This window comes from Cheilinus undulatus, linkage group 4 (assembly GCF_018320785.1).
Source record: "Cheilinus undulatus linkage group 4, ASM1832078v1, whole genome shotgun sequence".
NCBI lineage: Eukaryota > Metazoa > Chordata > Actinopteri > Labriformes > Labridae > Cheilinus > Cheilinus undulatus.
The window spans coordinates 15,753,944-15,771,423 of record NC_054868.1 but is presented as its reverse complement, the minus strand read 5'-3'; the positions used below and the strand labels follow the sequence as shown (position 1 = coordinate 15,771,423).

The 17,480-nt window shown below is 39.7% G+C and overlaps 2 protein-coding genes across 5 annotated transcripts; one reads left to right on the top strand and one right to left on the bottom strand.

The window, feature by feature from the left end:
* The first annotated feature begins 1,767 nt into the window (after window positions 1-1,767).
* On the top strand, window positions 1,768-6,131 carry prdx2 (peroxiredoxin 2). Of its 2 annotated transcripts, none has more exons than XM_041785019.1 (6): window positions 1,768-1,894; window positions 2,895-3,015; window positions 3,207-3,360; window positions 4,314-4,436; window positions 4,633-4,763; window positions 5,728-6,131. In XM_041785019.1, exons 2-6 carry the CDS (start codon window positions 2,913-2,915, stop codon window positions 5,808-5,810), a joined length of 594 nt encoding a protein of 197 aa, XP_041640953.1. In that variant the 5' UTR covers window positions 1,768-1,894; window positions 2,895-2,912; the 3' UTR covers window positions 5,811-6,131. The 2 variants fall into 2 exon arrangements, with proteins under 2 accessions (XP_041640953.1, XP_041640954.1); XM_041785020.1 differs by having other exon boundaries at window positions 1,800-1,890.
* Window positions 6,132-7,127: 996 nt separating this feature from the next.
* Window positions 7,128-8,841, bottom strand: LOC121508277 (transcription factor jun-B-like). 3 transcript variants are annotated; one of them, XM_041785018.1, is made up of 2 exons: window positions 8,605-8,841; window positions 7,128-8,360 (listed from the first exon to the last, which is right to left on the bottom strand). In XM_041785018.1, exon 2 carries the CDS (start codon window positions 8,320-8,322, stop codon window positions 7,435-7,437), a length of 888 nt encoding a protein of 295 aa, XP_041640952.1. In that variant the 5' UTR covers window positions 8,323-8,360; window positions 8,605-8,841; the 3' UTR covers window positions 7,128-7,434. The 3 variants fall into 3 exon arrangements, with proteins under 3 accessions (XP_041640952.1, XP_041640951.1, XP_041640950.1); XM_041785017.1 differs by having other exon boundaries at window positions 8,623-8,838; XM_041785016.1 differs by having other exon boundaries at window positions 7,128-8,836.
* Between the last annotated feature and the right edge of the window lie 8,639 nt (window positions 8,842-17,480).

Sequence of the window (17,480 nt, the reverse complement as noted above, 5' to 3'; positions counted from 1 at the left end):
TTTTGGAGCTGGACAATTAATGGCCTCCATGTCACAAAATGTTCAATGGACTTTGAACATTTCACAGGTATGTGCAGACTTGCTGATAGTACTATTTAGTGCTATTTTCCTGTATATTCCAAAACAGTCATCACACACCTGACAAACTCTGGGACAGCACTCACACTTAATGTGCACACACCTCAAAGTTTGTATGTTTGTGAGTCTGGCATTTCAGATTCACCCATGGACTCACACACACCAACATTACAAGCCCACTATCAGTTCTCAGGCTGGGGTATGAAGATTGGAACTGGGCCCAAGTCTGTGCCTTTGATGCTTTATTTTTCATGGACAATGTTAAAGCACAATGATGTTCTGAGTTTTTCCCCCTACAGTCATGCTACTTTGATATAATAGGTATGTGTAATATATTTCAATCTGCTTATTTTAGTGAAGTTGAAGCAATATTACAGGGTAAGTGCAATATAAACTTCTACCTGTAACTCCTCTTTAACTTGTGACAATGTGGACCGTTGTCTGTCTCTGTGTATTGTCTATTTGTTTTTTCAGATGAACGCACTGACTGTGAGCAGCTCAGCTGTGATTTTGTCCATGACAAATTTCCTTCAGGGGGACAAAAAAGTTTATCCTTATCCTTGAAAACATCCTGCTCAGGAGTGACAAGAGCTCTCTGTAACGTTTGCCACAGTATGAAGCTTTTTTCATATCTTGCATAGCTCGCCCATGCATCCTGGGAGGCATTAATGACCACTCCTCAACTATGACAACAGTAGTGCCTTTGTGAATTTAAAACTTACGCACTCTATGTCTGAAACGACAAAGGCCTACTTTTGTATCCTCTACAATATATTTAAATAGATCTGAAATACTTCTATCTTTCACCAGTATTTCTGGCCCTAGATACATAAGCTAGCAACAATGCTAGCTTGACTGTCAGGCCATTGAATTGAACAAAAATATACCTTAATTTAGTCTTTAGTCTGTAGTTACCTAATTTTACTTGAACAAATTTAAAATGTATTGCAGTTGTATTTTTATTTTTACAATAGGTAGACTGGAAAGTTGAGGAGCTGAATTGCATTACAGGGGAGTTGAGTATGACGACTGAGCTCTTCTGTTATGGGCTACTTTAAAATTCTGACTTACATACAGCGACTTCTTACAATATTGAATACTATGAGTTCGGAACTCTACAAAATCTGACGCCATTCTTATGAATGGTTTGAAAGAATCTGGTTTTTGAAACAGTCTTGTCTAACTGTTTAGGCAGGCAGTTATTGACATAATGTGAAGGAGGCAGGTTCTGCTTGCACACAATTGAGAAACATTGTTAATGCAAAGTATAAATGCCTGTACCAATACAGAGTGCTTTCAGCTTCTATGTCAGTAGGCAGAGTCGGTCTTCCTGGGCTCAATCCCTTGCTGCCCCAGTTACATGATAATGTGCCCTTGGGCAAGACACTAAACTCCAATTTGCTCCCTTTACATTGGTGGCATGTGATAGGCTGCATATGGCCTTGCTACATAGCAACCTTTGATCTCAGAGTGTGAATGTAGTATGAATGACCTGTGGTGTAAAGCCTCTTTGAGTAGTCAGGAATGTGCTATACAAGCTTAGAACCATTTACCATTTTACACTTTATCAAATTAGCTGGGAAGCATGGCCATGCAAGGTATAGACAACATCGACTAAACAACCGTTCTCGGACTTTCGAGCGGTTACCGGAAGATTATTTTACCTTTACTTTGAAGGCAAGTATTCCACTTCCGGATGTCACTGATGGTCCCGCCTACTTCTTGCACGCCACCGTCCCTTCTTCGAGAGTTCATTTCTCCTGCCAGCATCAGACTTCAGCCCTGCTAAGTTCTCGTCAGCTGTACGTAAAGGCAGGTGAGTAATATGTTCGCCTGATTATGTCCTTTCAAAAAGCTCATTTTCTCTGCATGGCTCGGCAAGTTAAAAACAATATCTAAGACACTTAAAGAATCAAAAGTATTGGTTTACTCAGTTAACATTAAGCTAACGTTAAGCTAGCCTGTCGGTGCAGGGGTTAGTCGCCCCCTCCTTTCTTAGCAGTGGGGCCTGTCTCTGGCTCTTTCTTTGTCCCTTGTTGCAGCTCTAGGAAGAGACTGGTTACTGCATCCTTTGCTGATTTAACTGTGTTATCAAATGCTTTCAAAGTATAAAGCTTTTTGCAGCACCGCCGAATTTTGGCCATGCAATGTCTGCTGCTCGTGTGGCACCTCTTTAAAGCAAACATGGAGACTTTAAGAGTGAGGGCTCCCTTATCTCTTATTTCTGAATTATAACTGAGACGAATGGCAGTATGCTTTTCATGCGCACCATGTTGTACCACTAAACCCTCGGTGTTTTTAAAGTGGTAAACGCAGCACGACTGCAGTAAAGGTCTGATTGGAGCAAAGTATGTTTAATGCGTAAAACAATACATCATCCATATTTTAATTGCTAAACTGCTTCCCTTATAACTTAAATAATGTGGAAAAACCCCTCTTATAAAACATAGTTCGATCAAACAAGTACCCCTTATTTGTATGAGATTATCCAGGTTATGTAAGCTGCCTAATACGCTATTGTTCCCTGCTGGCTCAACATGACTTGCATGTGACTTTCTGTGGTTTGCCTAACTGAACAGACTTTGAAACAGTGCATTAATTACCGAAGTGGTACAAACCAGGATAAATGATAAGTGATCAGCACTTTCTCTTTACAGTCTTAATGGCTGTGTAATTATTGACATGTTTCCTCAGTAGGCTACATTTCTGTTATCATAGCCAGTGCCTTGGGCTCCACCCAGCTGAACTTATCTACGATTATGCGTGAGCATCAGGAATTTTCTGCCTGTCAGTTATACTCATTGTGTCTCCCACAGGCCTCTTCCACAAACACCATGTCCTCTGGAAACGCTAAGATTGGCAAGCCTGCCCCAGACTTCACAGCCACAGCTGTAGTGGATAGTCAGTTCAAGGATATCAAGCTGTCCAACTATAGAGGTAAAGTAGTGTTTTGGTTCATAGGCTTTTTTCAGCAGTAATTTAAAACGGTGCCACCAAAATAAATTATAAATATTTTTTATTTTCAGGGTCCAATTAATTTATCTTCCAATGTAGAAAGCCTGGGTTGACTTTGTTTTGTCACTATACAGACGGTGCTTGCCTCATTACCCCCCTTCTGTGTCTTCTAGGAAAATATGTGGTCTTCTTCTTCTACCCCCTGGACTTTACGTTTGTGTGCCCCACTGAGATCGTGGCTTTCAGTGACAGGGTAGAAGAGTTCCGCAGTATTGGTTGTGAAGTGATTGGCTGCTCTGTCGACTCCCACTTCAGCCACTTGGCATGGTAGGAACTCCTTCACTTCAAGGAAATTCTGACTTCAAATATAATGTAACCTCTATTATTTTATGCATTAAGAATTTAAAAACTAGGGTAAGGAATAGTATTAATACTGCAGGCGTGAGGTTAGTATACAGAGGTGCTTACACAAATTTTATTTGCCTCCTTTTCAGCCTTTTTATGCTTTTTCAACTGCTCTTTTGGTTCTTTTTTCTTTTTGAGGTAAATTATTTTTCACTTTGAACTTAGCATTTACTGGGCAACAGGATTTTGAAATGCAGATGCCCATACTCAGATGTGTGTTACCCTTTGCTCCTTTAATTAACTTTGCTCAGAATGTAACCTGCTGGAAGCTTTTATACAGTTAATGAGGGTTTTTGTAGATATGAAGCAAAACACCCATGTTCTGTCAGTTTATCTCATCCCCAGTGCTTCTGCAAAATCTTGATAAGACAGAGTATGCTGGGAGCTAATGGCTGCTTGATCATGCTAAGCTTTCTAGAAGAAACTAAAAATGTGAGAGAAATTCTAATTTGAAAGAAATAACTGCAGATTTTGAATTGTAGTTTGTCATTCATATTATCTGAATATTTAATGCAATTGCAGGTAGGAGATAAGCTGGATCTTATTATAGTGTTTGCTGCTTACAAGTAAAATCCTAGTTGTATTCATAAGTTTTGTTTAAAGAGTCAGATCTTACTTTCTAGGAAGAGTTTCTCAATTTGGAGCATAGGTCAGTTAACATTGTCCTTTGTACCATATTTTCTTCTGTATGATTTTGTTGGCTATGTTACGTGTGTTATATATTTTATCCAAGTTAATAAAACTATGCAGGATTTATGTCAATTTTTAAAATTCAAGCCTTTAATACAGTACACATCAGATGTATAACATCCTGTGAAGTTGGTGCTTTTTCTGCACTTAAAAGGCTATTCATTTTTCCTGTTGTAATTCTACAGGATCAACACACCAAGGAAGCAGGGAGGTCTGGGTAACATGAAAATCCCCCTGGTAGCTGACCTTACAAAGACTATCGCTGCAGACTATGGTGTCCTGAAGGAGGATGAAGGCATTGCATACAGGTCAGCCTGACCACCTACGTGGTTGTAACAAAAGTTGTCCTCGAAAAGGTCTGTTGACAGTCTGCTGAGAAGTTGGTAGAATGTAATACCCCCTTTGGTTACAGCTGTGTTGATTAAGATGGCATGGAAAAGAGTGACATTGTAGTATTTAACAGATATAATGGCTTCCTTTTAATCTGAATTTGGCTTCCCTCAGGGGGCTGTTTGTGATAGACGACAAGGGTATCTTGAGGCAGATCACCATCAATGACTTGCCTGTGGGTCGCTCTGTGGATGAAACCCTCCGTCTGGTCCAGGCCTTCCAGCACACTGATAAGCATGGAGAGGGTGAGGAAATTCTTTTAAATATGCCAGGAAAATACTAGTGCTGTCAAAATGTTCAACTAATTTTAATAAATTAATGGTGGAAAATGTGATTATACAATGTATGCTTATTGATTGCACTCTGATGTTATCACACAGCTGGCTAAAGTAGCTTTGTAACTTCGATTGGAACACTTGTAAAAATCCTCTTTCCTCTTAATTACTATAATTTTATGGATAAATCCATATTCTACAGATTAACACCATCCCAGATTGACTTGTAAGTGGACAATCTGCCCTCAGTCACCTTTTGTTCAGTTTCAAAATCCAATAAAATGAGTTGATGCTATAAGAAACATGCCCTTTCTTTTTGATTTGTCATTATTATTATTAAATGTACTAGCAATACAATCTTTCTCAAATTATCGACATGTGCAATTGATTGTAATTAATTAATTACAAAGCCTATGATTATTTTCTGAAATCAACTAACAGTAATAGAAAATACCCAAAGCCAATTTTGTTTCTCCTCTTTTTTTAAAATTCAGTTTTAAATCCAAATTTAACTCAAACGATGCCTCACAAATTTGATTAATTTATCATTTTAGTAGCCATCAGCACTTCCTACTTCAAATTCAATCAGTAACTATTGCTAAAATATTCACAATTTGGGAGATGTACGCATTTTCTTTTTTCCATATACCATGAAGTTAGTCAATTATGGGCTGTTTCACATGTTAAGTTTTGAATAGTTGTACTATTAAAAATGTAAACTAAATATAGAGTACCCCCCTCCCCTCCAAGGTTAAATAACAATTATTTCTTGTCACTGTGCATTTACCTTGGAAGGATTAGTTTGCGGACAGACTTGTACTGTTAGTTTAGCCTCCCAGGTATTTACACATGCACTTGGCCCTCAGAGTATGCAAAGTTCAGCGTCTGTCACGCAGCATCTAAGAGTAAACTTTGTCCTTTTCCTTCTTTACAGTCTGCCCTGCTGGCTGGAAACCAGGGAGTGACACCATCATTCCTGATGTTGAGAAGAGCAGAGAGTTCTTTTCCAAGCAGTAAACATAAAGATCTTCTGTCTGACTTCCTAACAGTAGCACTTGCCTTCAGATAAGAGGTGTCCCTGTGAAGCAGTATCTCATGGCGTCCATCTAATGTGTTAAAACCCCCAGAAATGTCGGACATTGTTCAATAAATCCTTTGATTGGGTTTCTTCTTTTTGTATGTCCAGTGTACAATTGATGGGACAACCTTATAGTCTCGAGCACTGAAAGTTTAGTTTTATTCCTTTTTTGTTTTGTTTTTCAGAAAAAGTATTGTTTCCCCCCCTTTGCTGTCAATCATTTGCTATCATCTTTATTAAAAGAGTGGGGAAAATTGTGACTCTGTATTTTTCTCTGAACTAATAATGTCAATTTTGACGTAATTCCATTTTTAACCTCATGGTGGTGCCATAAAACTTCTTTAAATTGTTAGGGTACCTGAAAAGTAAGTAACCTTTCAGCATGAAAGTATTGAGCCAGTATACATTTTTAAACCTAAAGGTTATCATTCATTGCTGTGTGCCTAGCACATAAAAATTTGAACAGCTTTGAGGTGTTGATTGAACTTGGATTTATTTCGCAGGTGGAATCAGCATAGTAACTTCCCTTGGTACTGAAGTTCATGTAGAAACAATATATTGTTCATTATTAATGCAGACCTGAATCACTGTCCCCACTGCTAATACTTAGTTTTACTCTTTCAATTATTTGTATCATGCTCATATCAGCAATAATTCAAAATCTTATTGGACCATTTTTTTCTTAAGTCAATAATCCTCATTTTCTGTTCAAGCCTGTGAATAATAATGTTAAATTTTGATGTATGTGGACCATGATGTGACCCCCTAATCTGTTTCTTCTAGCAGCCCCTGTTATTTCAAACTGACATCTAAAGTCTATTTTCAGTATCTAACACTTATCTCAGCCACTTTTTTCTGAATACGTGTTCTCACGACTTGTTTTGGGAAATTGAAAGCAGAACGGGGAAATTCCCCATATTCGAATCAACCACTCATTGACAAATCACACATTCAACACACGCACTGCGGGGTGAAGGGGAGAGCGCAGCTTCACGGACGGGCAGTGTGGGAGGGAGTTACCGGAAACCTTTTCGTGTTGTGACGTTTACCAGCAAAATTGACCATATATGGGCAGACGTATGTACGTCAATAACGAAACAGTCCCACGCTGGCACGTCTCTAACGTCAAACTACTACCGCTGTAAGTCTAAGACTGCTCACAAGAGTGGTTATGCTAACGATACTTGGTTTAGAAATCCCAAAGAGATGACATTTTCAACACACAAACCTCAATAAGAAGCACCAACACATAAATCTTTGTTTCATAGTATCATTTACTTAAATATATACTGTACAGGTAAAAAAAAAAAGGCAGGCTCAACCTGACAAACGCAAATAACTTACACAAGAATACATCACAAATAAAGTAAAATGTAAACAGGCAAAGGGACCCTTTTTAAAAACGAATTCAAAATGCCCTAAGTGTAAGCCGAAAGTCTGTTGTGGTTTCTTTGTTGGCTACAGTATTTTCACTCAAAGAAACCGTTAGGATCCAGTTTTTGAAAAGACGTTGTTCATTCTGTCAGTGCAGTTCTAGTCCAGTGTTTTAAAGTGCTCTTTTGTTCAGTAAGACTTAACTTTGGGCGCCAACATGAGCTGGCAGCCGCTGCTCACATGTGTCATGACTTTCTGTTTGAGTTGGGCCACCTGCTCTCTTAGTACAGAGGCTGTGCTCGACAGCCCGGCGTTGTCCGTTTTCAAAACCTTAACCTTGTCCTCCAGGCGAGCGATGCGCTCGAGCTTGCGCCTCCGGCATTTGGAGGCAGCGAGCCGGTTTCTCAGACGCTTGCGCTCTGCTTTGATCCGCTCCTGGTTCTCCATATCGATGGGGGACATCGGCGGAGACCCGCTGTCGCTGCTGTGCATGTCAGGGACTGTCTGGGGCTCCTCTTTCAACCCACCGTACCGCTGCGCATGGATGCCTGCACCTGCTAGAGAGTGCTGAAAATGGTGAGTTCCGTGCGCAACAGCCTGTGGGTGCTGGTGGTACTGGTGGTGTGGCAGGTAACTTAATGTTGTAGAGGGATAGCTTCCTGCTGAGGAAAGGCTGGGGTTAGATGTGCAACTGTTGAGCGTTGTGTACTCTAAGTGTTCTGGTTGCATGGATGAACCGAACACCGAGGTAGGAGCCGTGCAGGGACCAGTACCAATGGCCACGTTGGGAGGCGCAATCTGGTTCATCTTGTGTAGGTCGTCCAGCGCTTTCACAAAACCGTCGGCAAAGCCCTCCTGCTCCTCTGTGATCCCGCGGTTGTAGAGGTAATGGGCAGGTGTCGGTGTTGTGGTTATGACACCGTTGCTGTTCTGGATGATGAGTCGTTCAAGTTCAGGGGACGCGAGTTTCAGGGAGCCAACATCCGCCGTCCCACTTGAATAGAAGTCACTGTCCGTGTGCAGGTGCTGCGGCTTGAAGTTTGAGTTCCGATATGAATCGGAGAAGTTCAAGTTCATATTCTGCTTTAGCAGCTTGTAGTCTGGCAGTGCTGCGCCTGGATGGCCATAAGCAGAGAGAAACGAGTCGTCATAAAAAGGCTGTTCCATTATTGTGGACATATTTCAAATCAAACAGTCAAATATTATAGTGCGTTGTAAAGATGTTGCTTGGACACCGAGGCGTCAGTGTCCCAAATGATTCAAACTCCGGCACAAAGTCCCGCTGTAGCCTATTATTATACTGAAGACCAAATCTATGAAAAACAGCAAAACTTCCAAAATACTGGAACTGTACTGTACCAAGTCGTCGGGTTGTACCTTTAGTTGGATTCAAAGCGGAGTCCAGAGACTAATTCAGATGTGTTCATTTCACCCGTGTTTCTTTCTGCGTTAAGATGTGTTCCACTCCGGTTTCCTGTAAAGTGTCAGGCGGTCGCAGTGCTCTGCCGTATTTAAATATTTGGGCTCTCTGAGCGCTCCATCCAGCCTGCTGATTGGTTGTCCCCTCACGTCCCCGCCTCCGGGATGTCAGACTGTTGATGACGTTTTCTTTTTTTTCTTTCCTTTTTTTTTTTTTTTTTTTTTTTGTGCCAGGAACAAGGATTGTAAACAAGACCTGGCCCACTCGGCTTAAGGAAAACTTAACCCAGGTAAGTAGCCTACATTAAACAGGCCACCCAAGGGCCTCATTCATACACTAATTATGAAGTAAGCCAACAGATCTGTCTGGATGTCTCTCCCAGGTCAACCTAAAGCAACATGAGCCTCTTCCAACCTGAGCAGGGTACTTTGAACTCCAGTAACTAGTTTTCTTCTCATGTTCAGTCCTGTCCATGAGGATATATAGTCTGGTGCTGAGTCATGCGTACCCATCAGATATCGGTCAGTCCATATTTGGGTGTCCTGGCAAACCATTTCCTCCCTGGCAGGAGCGGGAAGCCAATCCCATCCTGGCGCACTTCCAGCTCTCTGGGATGTGGAAGGCGGAGGAGACTCAGTGTTGCGCTCCCTCACCCTGCAGGCAGGGAGAGGACGGGTAGGTGTCGTCTTTAAAAATGCATGAAGCATAAGTGGTGTCTAGAGAAAATACAGTAGGTATCAGTACTAGGATATATGAGACCCACTATTTATTCATTTGACTAAAAATCACTCTTAAATTTTTATTTAGATATTAATTAGACGTATTACTAATTAGGATAAGTGATAGTTTAGGCTAAAGTATCCAAATATTTAAGTGGAGCCAAAATAGCTCACATGACTGAAAAACTTAAGTAGTAAGTAATTAAGGCAACACTGATGATGTCATACTGTACTGAATCAATGAATAGTATAACTTAAAAACAAGACAAGACACAAGCAGGCATGGAGCATAGAGAAAGTGATGTGGGGGTAAGAGATTAAAGTGTAGGCCTATTATTTCATGCTTGATTTAAATGTAATACAATTCTTGAGCTATTTCTTAAACAGCAACATACCTAATTTTCTCAATTTGATCAAACAACAGAGCCAAAAATGGAACAATAACACTGTCATTTAGCTATATGTTGCAGAGTCAAAATGAATTATTCACCTCTCAAAATACTATATTGTCTTTAAATAGAAATATCGAAGCAAAGTAAAATTACCATTAATTTGTATTACCTGAGATAACAAGCTTTATTATATCCCACCTGTAAAGAAGGAGATAGTAATCAGCAAACAAGCTCAGCGCTGCTCAGTGTTTTGTTAAGTGCACTGAAGTAATGCTCCTAAAGAAATGACTGAGCCTGTAAGGTATGTCAGAGGAAGGATACATCCCCACTGAACACAACACCTGTTTGATAGAAAGACGTCTTTGTCTTCTCTGTATGGTAATGACCTCTGAGTCATTACTGAGAGGGCCATATGCCCACGCATGTTTATGTTGATGAGTTTGACTTTCCAACCCTATGCTTAGACTTATCATCAAGTCACGTGCATGTTTTAATCTTGTTTTTGTAGCACCCACTTAGTTAAGTGTAGTCATTTTTTTGGGGGGGTGGGGTGGTGGCACTTATTTCAGCCCGTCAACATGGACGATTCCTCAGGGACATTTTCTTTTATTCAAAGCTCTAAAAGTACACCCTTGTAATTGTCTATCTTTTAGGATTCAAGGAGGCATTCTTCAAATTTGTATTGCTTGTTTATGAATTAGGCGTAATCTTAAAGAAAAGTTTGGAAAAATAGAGGTCACAAATGCAGTTTCATTAGCAGAAATAATAATCAGACTTATAATCCCATCTAAAGGTCAAGCTTAAGAATGGCTGGCTTCAGTTCTCATAGTGCAGTTTGAAAATGAAATCCATGCAATGCACGTTTCATGTTGATCACAGACTTTTAACTGTGTTATTAATGCTTTAAACCCTAAAAAGTGATTTTTTTCCTCTTAAAGAAGGACCAGGTTACCCTTGAATGTTTCTATTTATTAGCATTCATTTTAGGCTTTGAGTAACCTTTTAGGAAGTTTTTCATCTCATGCATTTTCTCAGTATACGTCAAAGGTTGCAGAAAGCTTTTACTCAATGGTCAGCTAGGGCCGAGCTCCTCCTTCTAAAATGTCTGATATTCCCTGAAGCTCCCCGGTTTGTGAGGTAAACTGAAAAACGGAAGTAGTTTTAGGGAAATACACTGAACTATCATTTCATGATCAGTTCGTTTCAAAGTGACCTCACACAGTTATATACATCACTACTGCTGAGAAGTATGAAAAATGACTTCCTATGCACATAGTTAGATAAGGAAATATCTGTTTCTGAATAATTGTTGACTTAGTTTTATTTGTGTGCTGATTTTCTTCCCTTTGATTCAATTATGTAACTGCCTTTAACCTGTCTGAATGAGGTTTCTGTGGCTTACTTTAAGAAAATGTGGAAGAACCAGAATATTTTTTGCTTCTTTGTTTAGAGAACCTTAACTGGCTCTAAGGCTCTACACATCATTATGTGCCGTTTTCCCCAGATATCACAGACACCCAAGTCAATGCCTCAAACATGTGGTTTTATCAGTCCTTTTATGCCGGGAGATTCAGGATGATGGATAAGACCAAAAAACAGTAGAAAACTAGAAAAGCACTCAGAGAGCGCAGACCTACACCATTAGCCCTATCTCCCAATAGTGAAGAATCCTTTAAAAACATTCCTGGATCCAGATGGTGATCTGGATCACTCCCAAAATCTAATCGCCTATTAATCCCTCCCCGGTGGGGTGGAGACATGGTGAGGCAAAGCACTGGTTTCGCTACGTGTGGACTTTCATGGCGGAAGCACCCATGGTCTCACCGGACGACTGGAAGTCATGGCAGAAGGTGAATATTCCTCTATTCCTCCCAGCATTGTGAGTTATCTCGCTACAATTCACTGTCTTTCTCTCTGTTACGCTCAGACTTGTCTCCTCGACTGGGCGTGTGTCTTTCAAATTCTATAAACTCCAAAACTTTGAATAGAAACACACCATAAACATGCTGCTGGGATTGAAGTTACTCATGTCCGCTATCTCCTGGTGTAAAGTGGTAACAGTGCAGACCTCCACCATTAGCCCTATCTCCCAATAGTAAAGAATCCTTTAAAAAATTCCTGGATCCAGACGGTGATCTGGATCACTCCCAAAATCGAATCAGTTCTTCCTTATGCCATTTCTGACATTTCCTGAAAATTTCATGAAAATCCGTCCATGACTTTTTGAGTTACGTTGCTAACAAACTAACAAACAAACGAAACCCACCCGATCACATAACCTCCTTGGTGGAGGTAATAATTCAAGAAGCTTGAAAGCAACAGAGGAGCACAGGTGTAAACTAGGAACTTACTGCTTACAATGCTCTGGAGTAAGACCGGTTTAAAGTGTGGGGGAAAAAGTCTGTGATAGCAAGCATGAGAGGAAAGTAAGTTGATTTTTATTCATGCATCATTCATTTGTTAAGAGATCTATCTTTATCTTGAATTAGCACCACTTGTGAAGATAGTCTGATATTATGAGTTGAATGCCAAAATCTAAGAATTTAATGTTTTTTTTATGTAGTAAGTAATAGTAAATTGCAATGATAAGTAATTAACTTTACCCAGTGATTAATTAAATGAATAACATAATAATGATTGATTTAATTTGATTAGTATTTTTATTATTTCTTACATTAAGAAAGATAGTTTAGCCAAACAGGGTATTGAGTCTGTTGTCTTTAAATTCACTCCTCTTGCATGAACATGAATGAATTGGAGAAACAATTCCTTTTGACAAAACTTTTATTTGCAAAGGGCAAAACTGAAGAATGCCTTCAAGACGCTGACTTCATCAAAACTTCTCTCTTCCACGTGGTTTACAGCCATACAGGCAATAAAACACATAGCCAGCTTTACTAAATGAACCAGAAGTAAAATCTCTCCTGCATCTTTGGCAAGGTCTTCCATGCAGGAAGCTCAATGACCTGGAAGTGGCCTGTAGGTGTAGTGAGTCAGGTAGGGGTGTTGGTTAAGGGTAAAAGTAGGCTGTCCCTTCAAGCACAGAACAGCTCACTCCCACAGCATATTAAGTCAAAAGACTGTTTGTCACCCCTTAAAGACTGTGTAGGTCACTTAAATCAATGCGATCAAGCAATTCCTCTTCCACACTCCCCTCTCAAGGCATGAAAACCCCATCCCTTCACCAAAAGCCTTTACTCCTTCTTCCCCCTCATCGTTATTTGGCTGCCCATGGGAAATGAACCGCCTTTTTCATGTAATCGCTTTAATGAAGGCGTGTTTAATCAGCATATTCTTCATCTGTAGCTTCCAGATTGTGCCAAGGAGCCTTGTAGGGACAAGAGACCTTTAGCACAAGACAGGATGATTGCTGAGGCCAAATGAGTGTGGCAGGAAAAGACAGTCGGACCCAGCTGTCCCCCCAGGCTGACGTAACGCATATGGAGCTGTCCTTCCCACTTCCCCTCCATCTACACGGATGCTTAAACTCCCTGTCACTCTGCCAGTCTTTAAAAGGCAAACAGCAGGATGTGGGGGGTTTAATTAGGTCTAATCTGATTTTACATGCCCATTTGGTTCATTAATTGAGCTGGCTCATTTGTTGGCTTCTTGTCTGAAAAGGACAAAAATGTCTGGTGAATCTGGGTATGGAAAATAAACATTGAATAGGAGAGTGTTGTATATAATATATTTCAGTCAGATATTTTGCAGATACTTTTTAATTTTCTCTGAATTACATAGAAAAAGACTCACAGAGACGTCATATTGTTAAATGCTAGCAACGACATGGAAATATTCTCACAATGGCAAAAATAATAACAGGTAAAATGTGTAAAAAGATTATTATTTAAGTGCAGCATTTTTTATTCTTAATATATAGTAGAAATTCATCATTGAGATATTTTCGAGTAAACCAAGGTAATAGGCAATAGGTAAACAGCTAATGTCAATCCAACTGTCATGCATCTTTTTTGGTAAGAACAAAGTTACAACATATCATTGAGAGGACAATTCTTTCTCATATAAGACTTTGGGATTTCTGAAATAAATATGAGCTTGAATTACAAATAACACACAACTCTCTAAACTAGAAGAAAATAAAAATGATTTTAAATGAAAACAATAGTAATCACTCAGAGATGAGTTAGATGCCAAACAATCCTTTTCCTGTAAACACACCCATTCAGGACACAACATACATTCACTGTAAAACTCTGACGGATGCAAGACTGTAAGAAACTAAACATTTTTTGAAGTTTGCCACTATAGATAAATAAAGTCTAAAAGCCTTTATTTGGGTAATGTGGCACCATTTTATCCTGTCTGTATTTGTTTTACCCCTCAAACCTCCACAGAAGATGGATTCCACTGGATTCAGATTTGTTCCTAGCAAGTAAACCAGATAGAGGAGCAAAGGTGTGTGATGCTGGCGAGCCTCACCTGTGCAGGATTTTGGTACACCACATTTTCATTTCCTGAATAAGTTGTGATAAAGGGCCAGCTGCAGTGGTAATGTGGCAGGCAAGAAGAAATTTTCTTTAAAAATCTCTTTTACAGATACAATAGATCAACCAGTATCAGGGGCAAATATGCAAAGAAATTCAAAGGGGTCAAGTCCTGAGAGGTTTTATACATTCATTGTGCCATACTTTCAACAGAAATACAGCTTGACATACAGGCTGTGGATGACTGAGGTGCAGGGTGGGTAAAATGAATGCATCATGAAGTAGTTATCTCCATAATAGATAAACAGAATTTCTCTCTCTTTCTCTCTCCATTTATTTACATATTTATTTTTCAGCCCACATCCTTTAAGGGGCCACATTTATTAAAAACTGAACAAATCCGTACATGGATGTGTTCTGACATCACTTTGCCCACTGATGGTGGTCCCCTGTGCAAGGAGGTGGAGATGAGGTAAGCCTTTAGCCTCTTGGCAAATGACAGAAGCCTGACAGCATCAACCTTTGGGCCGACTATGGCATTTATCTGGCACCTTCAGCTTAGATTTGGCATGGCAAAATGTAAATCACAACTGGTCAAATCACAACTGATGACTATCTACCATGCCCTTTAACTTGGAAGGCTGTAATTTAGGAACTTGGCCAAAAAATTAGTTTTGATTTTTGGGCCATGTGTGGTAATTAGTAGACATGAGATGGCAGAGCATAGTGCCAAGTCATAACCACATGTTTCGCCATACCTTTAATATTGGTTACCATGCAATTATCCCAGATAGTATTTGATATTTTGGTCAAATGTGGTTTATGTGCCAGTACATGTGTTTGATTCATGGCTTCCTCCTGTCATTTTGTTTTTCCCTCCACTTTGATCGTACTCTCTAGTTCCACCTGTGTCCTGTTTGTTACACCTGTGTCTATTCTAGTCTGTTAGGTTTCTGTCTGAGGCTCAGTCTGTTTTAGCTTGTCACATGTCTTCTGCCTCTTGTGTCCCCTTGTTTCTCCCATTATGGATTAGTTTGAAGTTTCTTGGTGAGCTTTTACGTGTTTGTAGTTTTTTTCAGTCATTGCTGTTTGTTTGTTTGTTGTTGTTATTGTGTTTGTTTTGGTTTTTGATGGTAGGTTTGTTTGGAGTTTTGCTTTTGTTTTTATAAACTTTTTGTATACTGCATTTTGGGTCATCTTTTGTGTTAGTGCTGTGGCAGAGAAATCCAGCTTGTCAAGGTGCTGTACATTAGATGAAACCCACAGATCTAACAGTTTTGGATAAAGAGGTGGAAGTAATGATGAAGTGGCTTCACCTGGCATGTGACAGAGATGGTGGAGAAAAGAAACCCAAAAAGCTGCATAAGCTGACCCACACTTTGGATCGAGTCACGCACAGATTAACGTCTATAATTTGGAGCATGTTTCAGAAATTAATGTTCTATGTAATGTAACTTTATTGAATGTTAAGGTGAAAATAAAAGGTTTGAAGAAATTGTTTGATTTTTTGCAGTAAATGTATTATTAAAAAATATCACTGATACTGAACTCAAATGTTAATTTAAGCTTTGGGTCAGATTTGGCCCATCATTCACTTCCACATGTGGGCCAGATCAAAAGTTTGGTGTGGATGAGATTAGGTTCTGGGAATGGTGTAGAGTTTAATCTTTCAATCACACGGGCCGTACAAGGGCCAGAAAGCCTTACCCGAACTCTCACATTCAGATTTTCAAAATGAGGCCCAGCTATGGGTAATTTAAAATATTTTTTGGTATAGTTGTGGAGGTCTGGCTTTGTTATGGTTCAGACGTGGCTGTCACACATTGGCCCAGATTTGGTTCAGCCACTTACTTCCAAATATGGGCTACAACTTTGCTGTTCATTTGGCCAATGTCCAAGTCAAAGAAGTTTTGCTATCAGGGTAGTGAAGTCATTTAAGGCAGCATTGGTTAGAGCTGTCGAGTTAGACCATAAGGATAAAGGGTGGCTGTGGAGTAAAACAAAAGTGATCCTTCAGACCTCTGCAGTCTGCTCCACATACAGTAACTGCATTAGCTGCTACAAGCACAATCAGCCCAAACCTCTGATAAGAAGTCAATTGCTGTCGAGTTGAGTACAAAGATGGCCAGCCCATGACATGAACGTACAGTATGTGGATGGTATTTCTGAATTCTAAACTCAGATAAGATAGAGAGGATAAAAAAATACTAACCTGTATGAAAGATGGGTTAATACTGTAATGAATTTAGCTGCTAGACAATTTGGCTTATTTACTCGCAATGTAAAATGAGAAGCTGTGGAATTAGTTTGAGATTATAGCCTCATTTAAGCCTACACAATTTCCCGGTAGGTAATTTAAATAACAGATAACAGCTATATTTATCTTAGAGCACTAAAACAGTGCAGTAAAAGCAAGATTATTAGCTGTAAGAGGAAAAAATGTAAAGTGGGTGCGTTTGGTCTCTCTAGTAGGAGTTTAAACTCCTGCAACGTAAGGGGGAAAACACATTTTTAAAAACTTTACCCTTTTTTTGGTCTCTATCCGATGTCTCTATCTCTTGCTTTCTATCTCTTTATCATAAAAAAACAAATACCATACAGCACGCCAGTTTGTGTGCCTCTTGTGTTGAATCCCGCTGCCTTTATTTATTCTCTGCATGTTTGCTAACTGCATCCCTGCCTGTAAGTGACAGCACCTGCATTATAAGAAATGTTTATCAAAGAATAAAGGGGAAAGGACAGTGTTTACAATGTGTGGTTACTGGTGAGATCAGCGGTGCGAGTTGGGTTGAAACTGTGTAGGCGCTTGAAGCGCATTCTGATCCTCTCACTGTCGCTGATGATGATCGAGACTCAGCATTTCTTTGCTACCGTGCTTCCAGGAAGTTAAAAAGAAAGATGTGAGCTGGAATAGATGCCAAGAATTTGCTGCCCTCCAAATTTCTTGTGATCAAGACAATAACTAATATTGTGACAGTAAGCTGGAGAGACCGAAGAGCACTTTTTATTGATGGAGAAGTGTGGAGGTGTTTTCTTAGTTGATTAAGAAAAATTGTGCATGGTCAGTTTCTCACCCACTCTCTCATGCATTAAAACAGTAGACACACAATGACTTTTAAAAGAGTATGGCTGATGAGTTATTACATTTGTGATGCCTTGAAGGTCCCGGTTAAATCATTTTAAAGCGTTCTCAAAGATTGTTTTTTAACACTGAAACAACTCCTGATGTCTAACTTGCTAGTTGATTAAAATGTGTGTA

Excerpts from the sequence above, each read along its gene's own strand:
- prdx2 (XM_041785019.1), top strand. The coding sequence starts at position 2,913 with ATGTCCTCTGGAAACGCTAAGATTGGCAAGCCTGCCCCAGACTTCACA. Across the intron at positions 3,361-4,313 it reads CACTTCAGCCACTTGGCATG|GATCAACACACCAAGGAAGC; the intron begins GTAGGAACTCCT and ends GTAATTCTACAG. Across the intron at positions 4,437-4,632 it reads GATGAAGGCATTGCATACAG|GGGGCTGTTTGTGATAGACG; the intron begins GTCAGCCTGACC and ends GGCTTCCCTCAG.
- LOC121508277 (XM_041785016.1), bottom strand. The coding sequence starts at position 8,424 with ATGTCCACAATAATGGAACAGCCTTTTTATGACGACTCGTTTCTCTCT.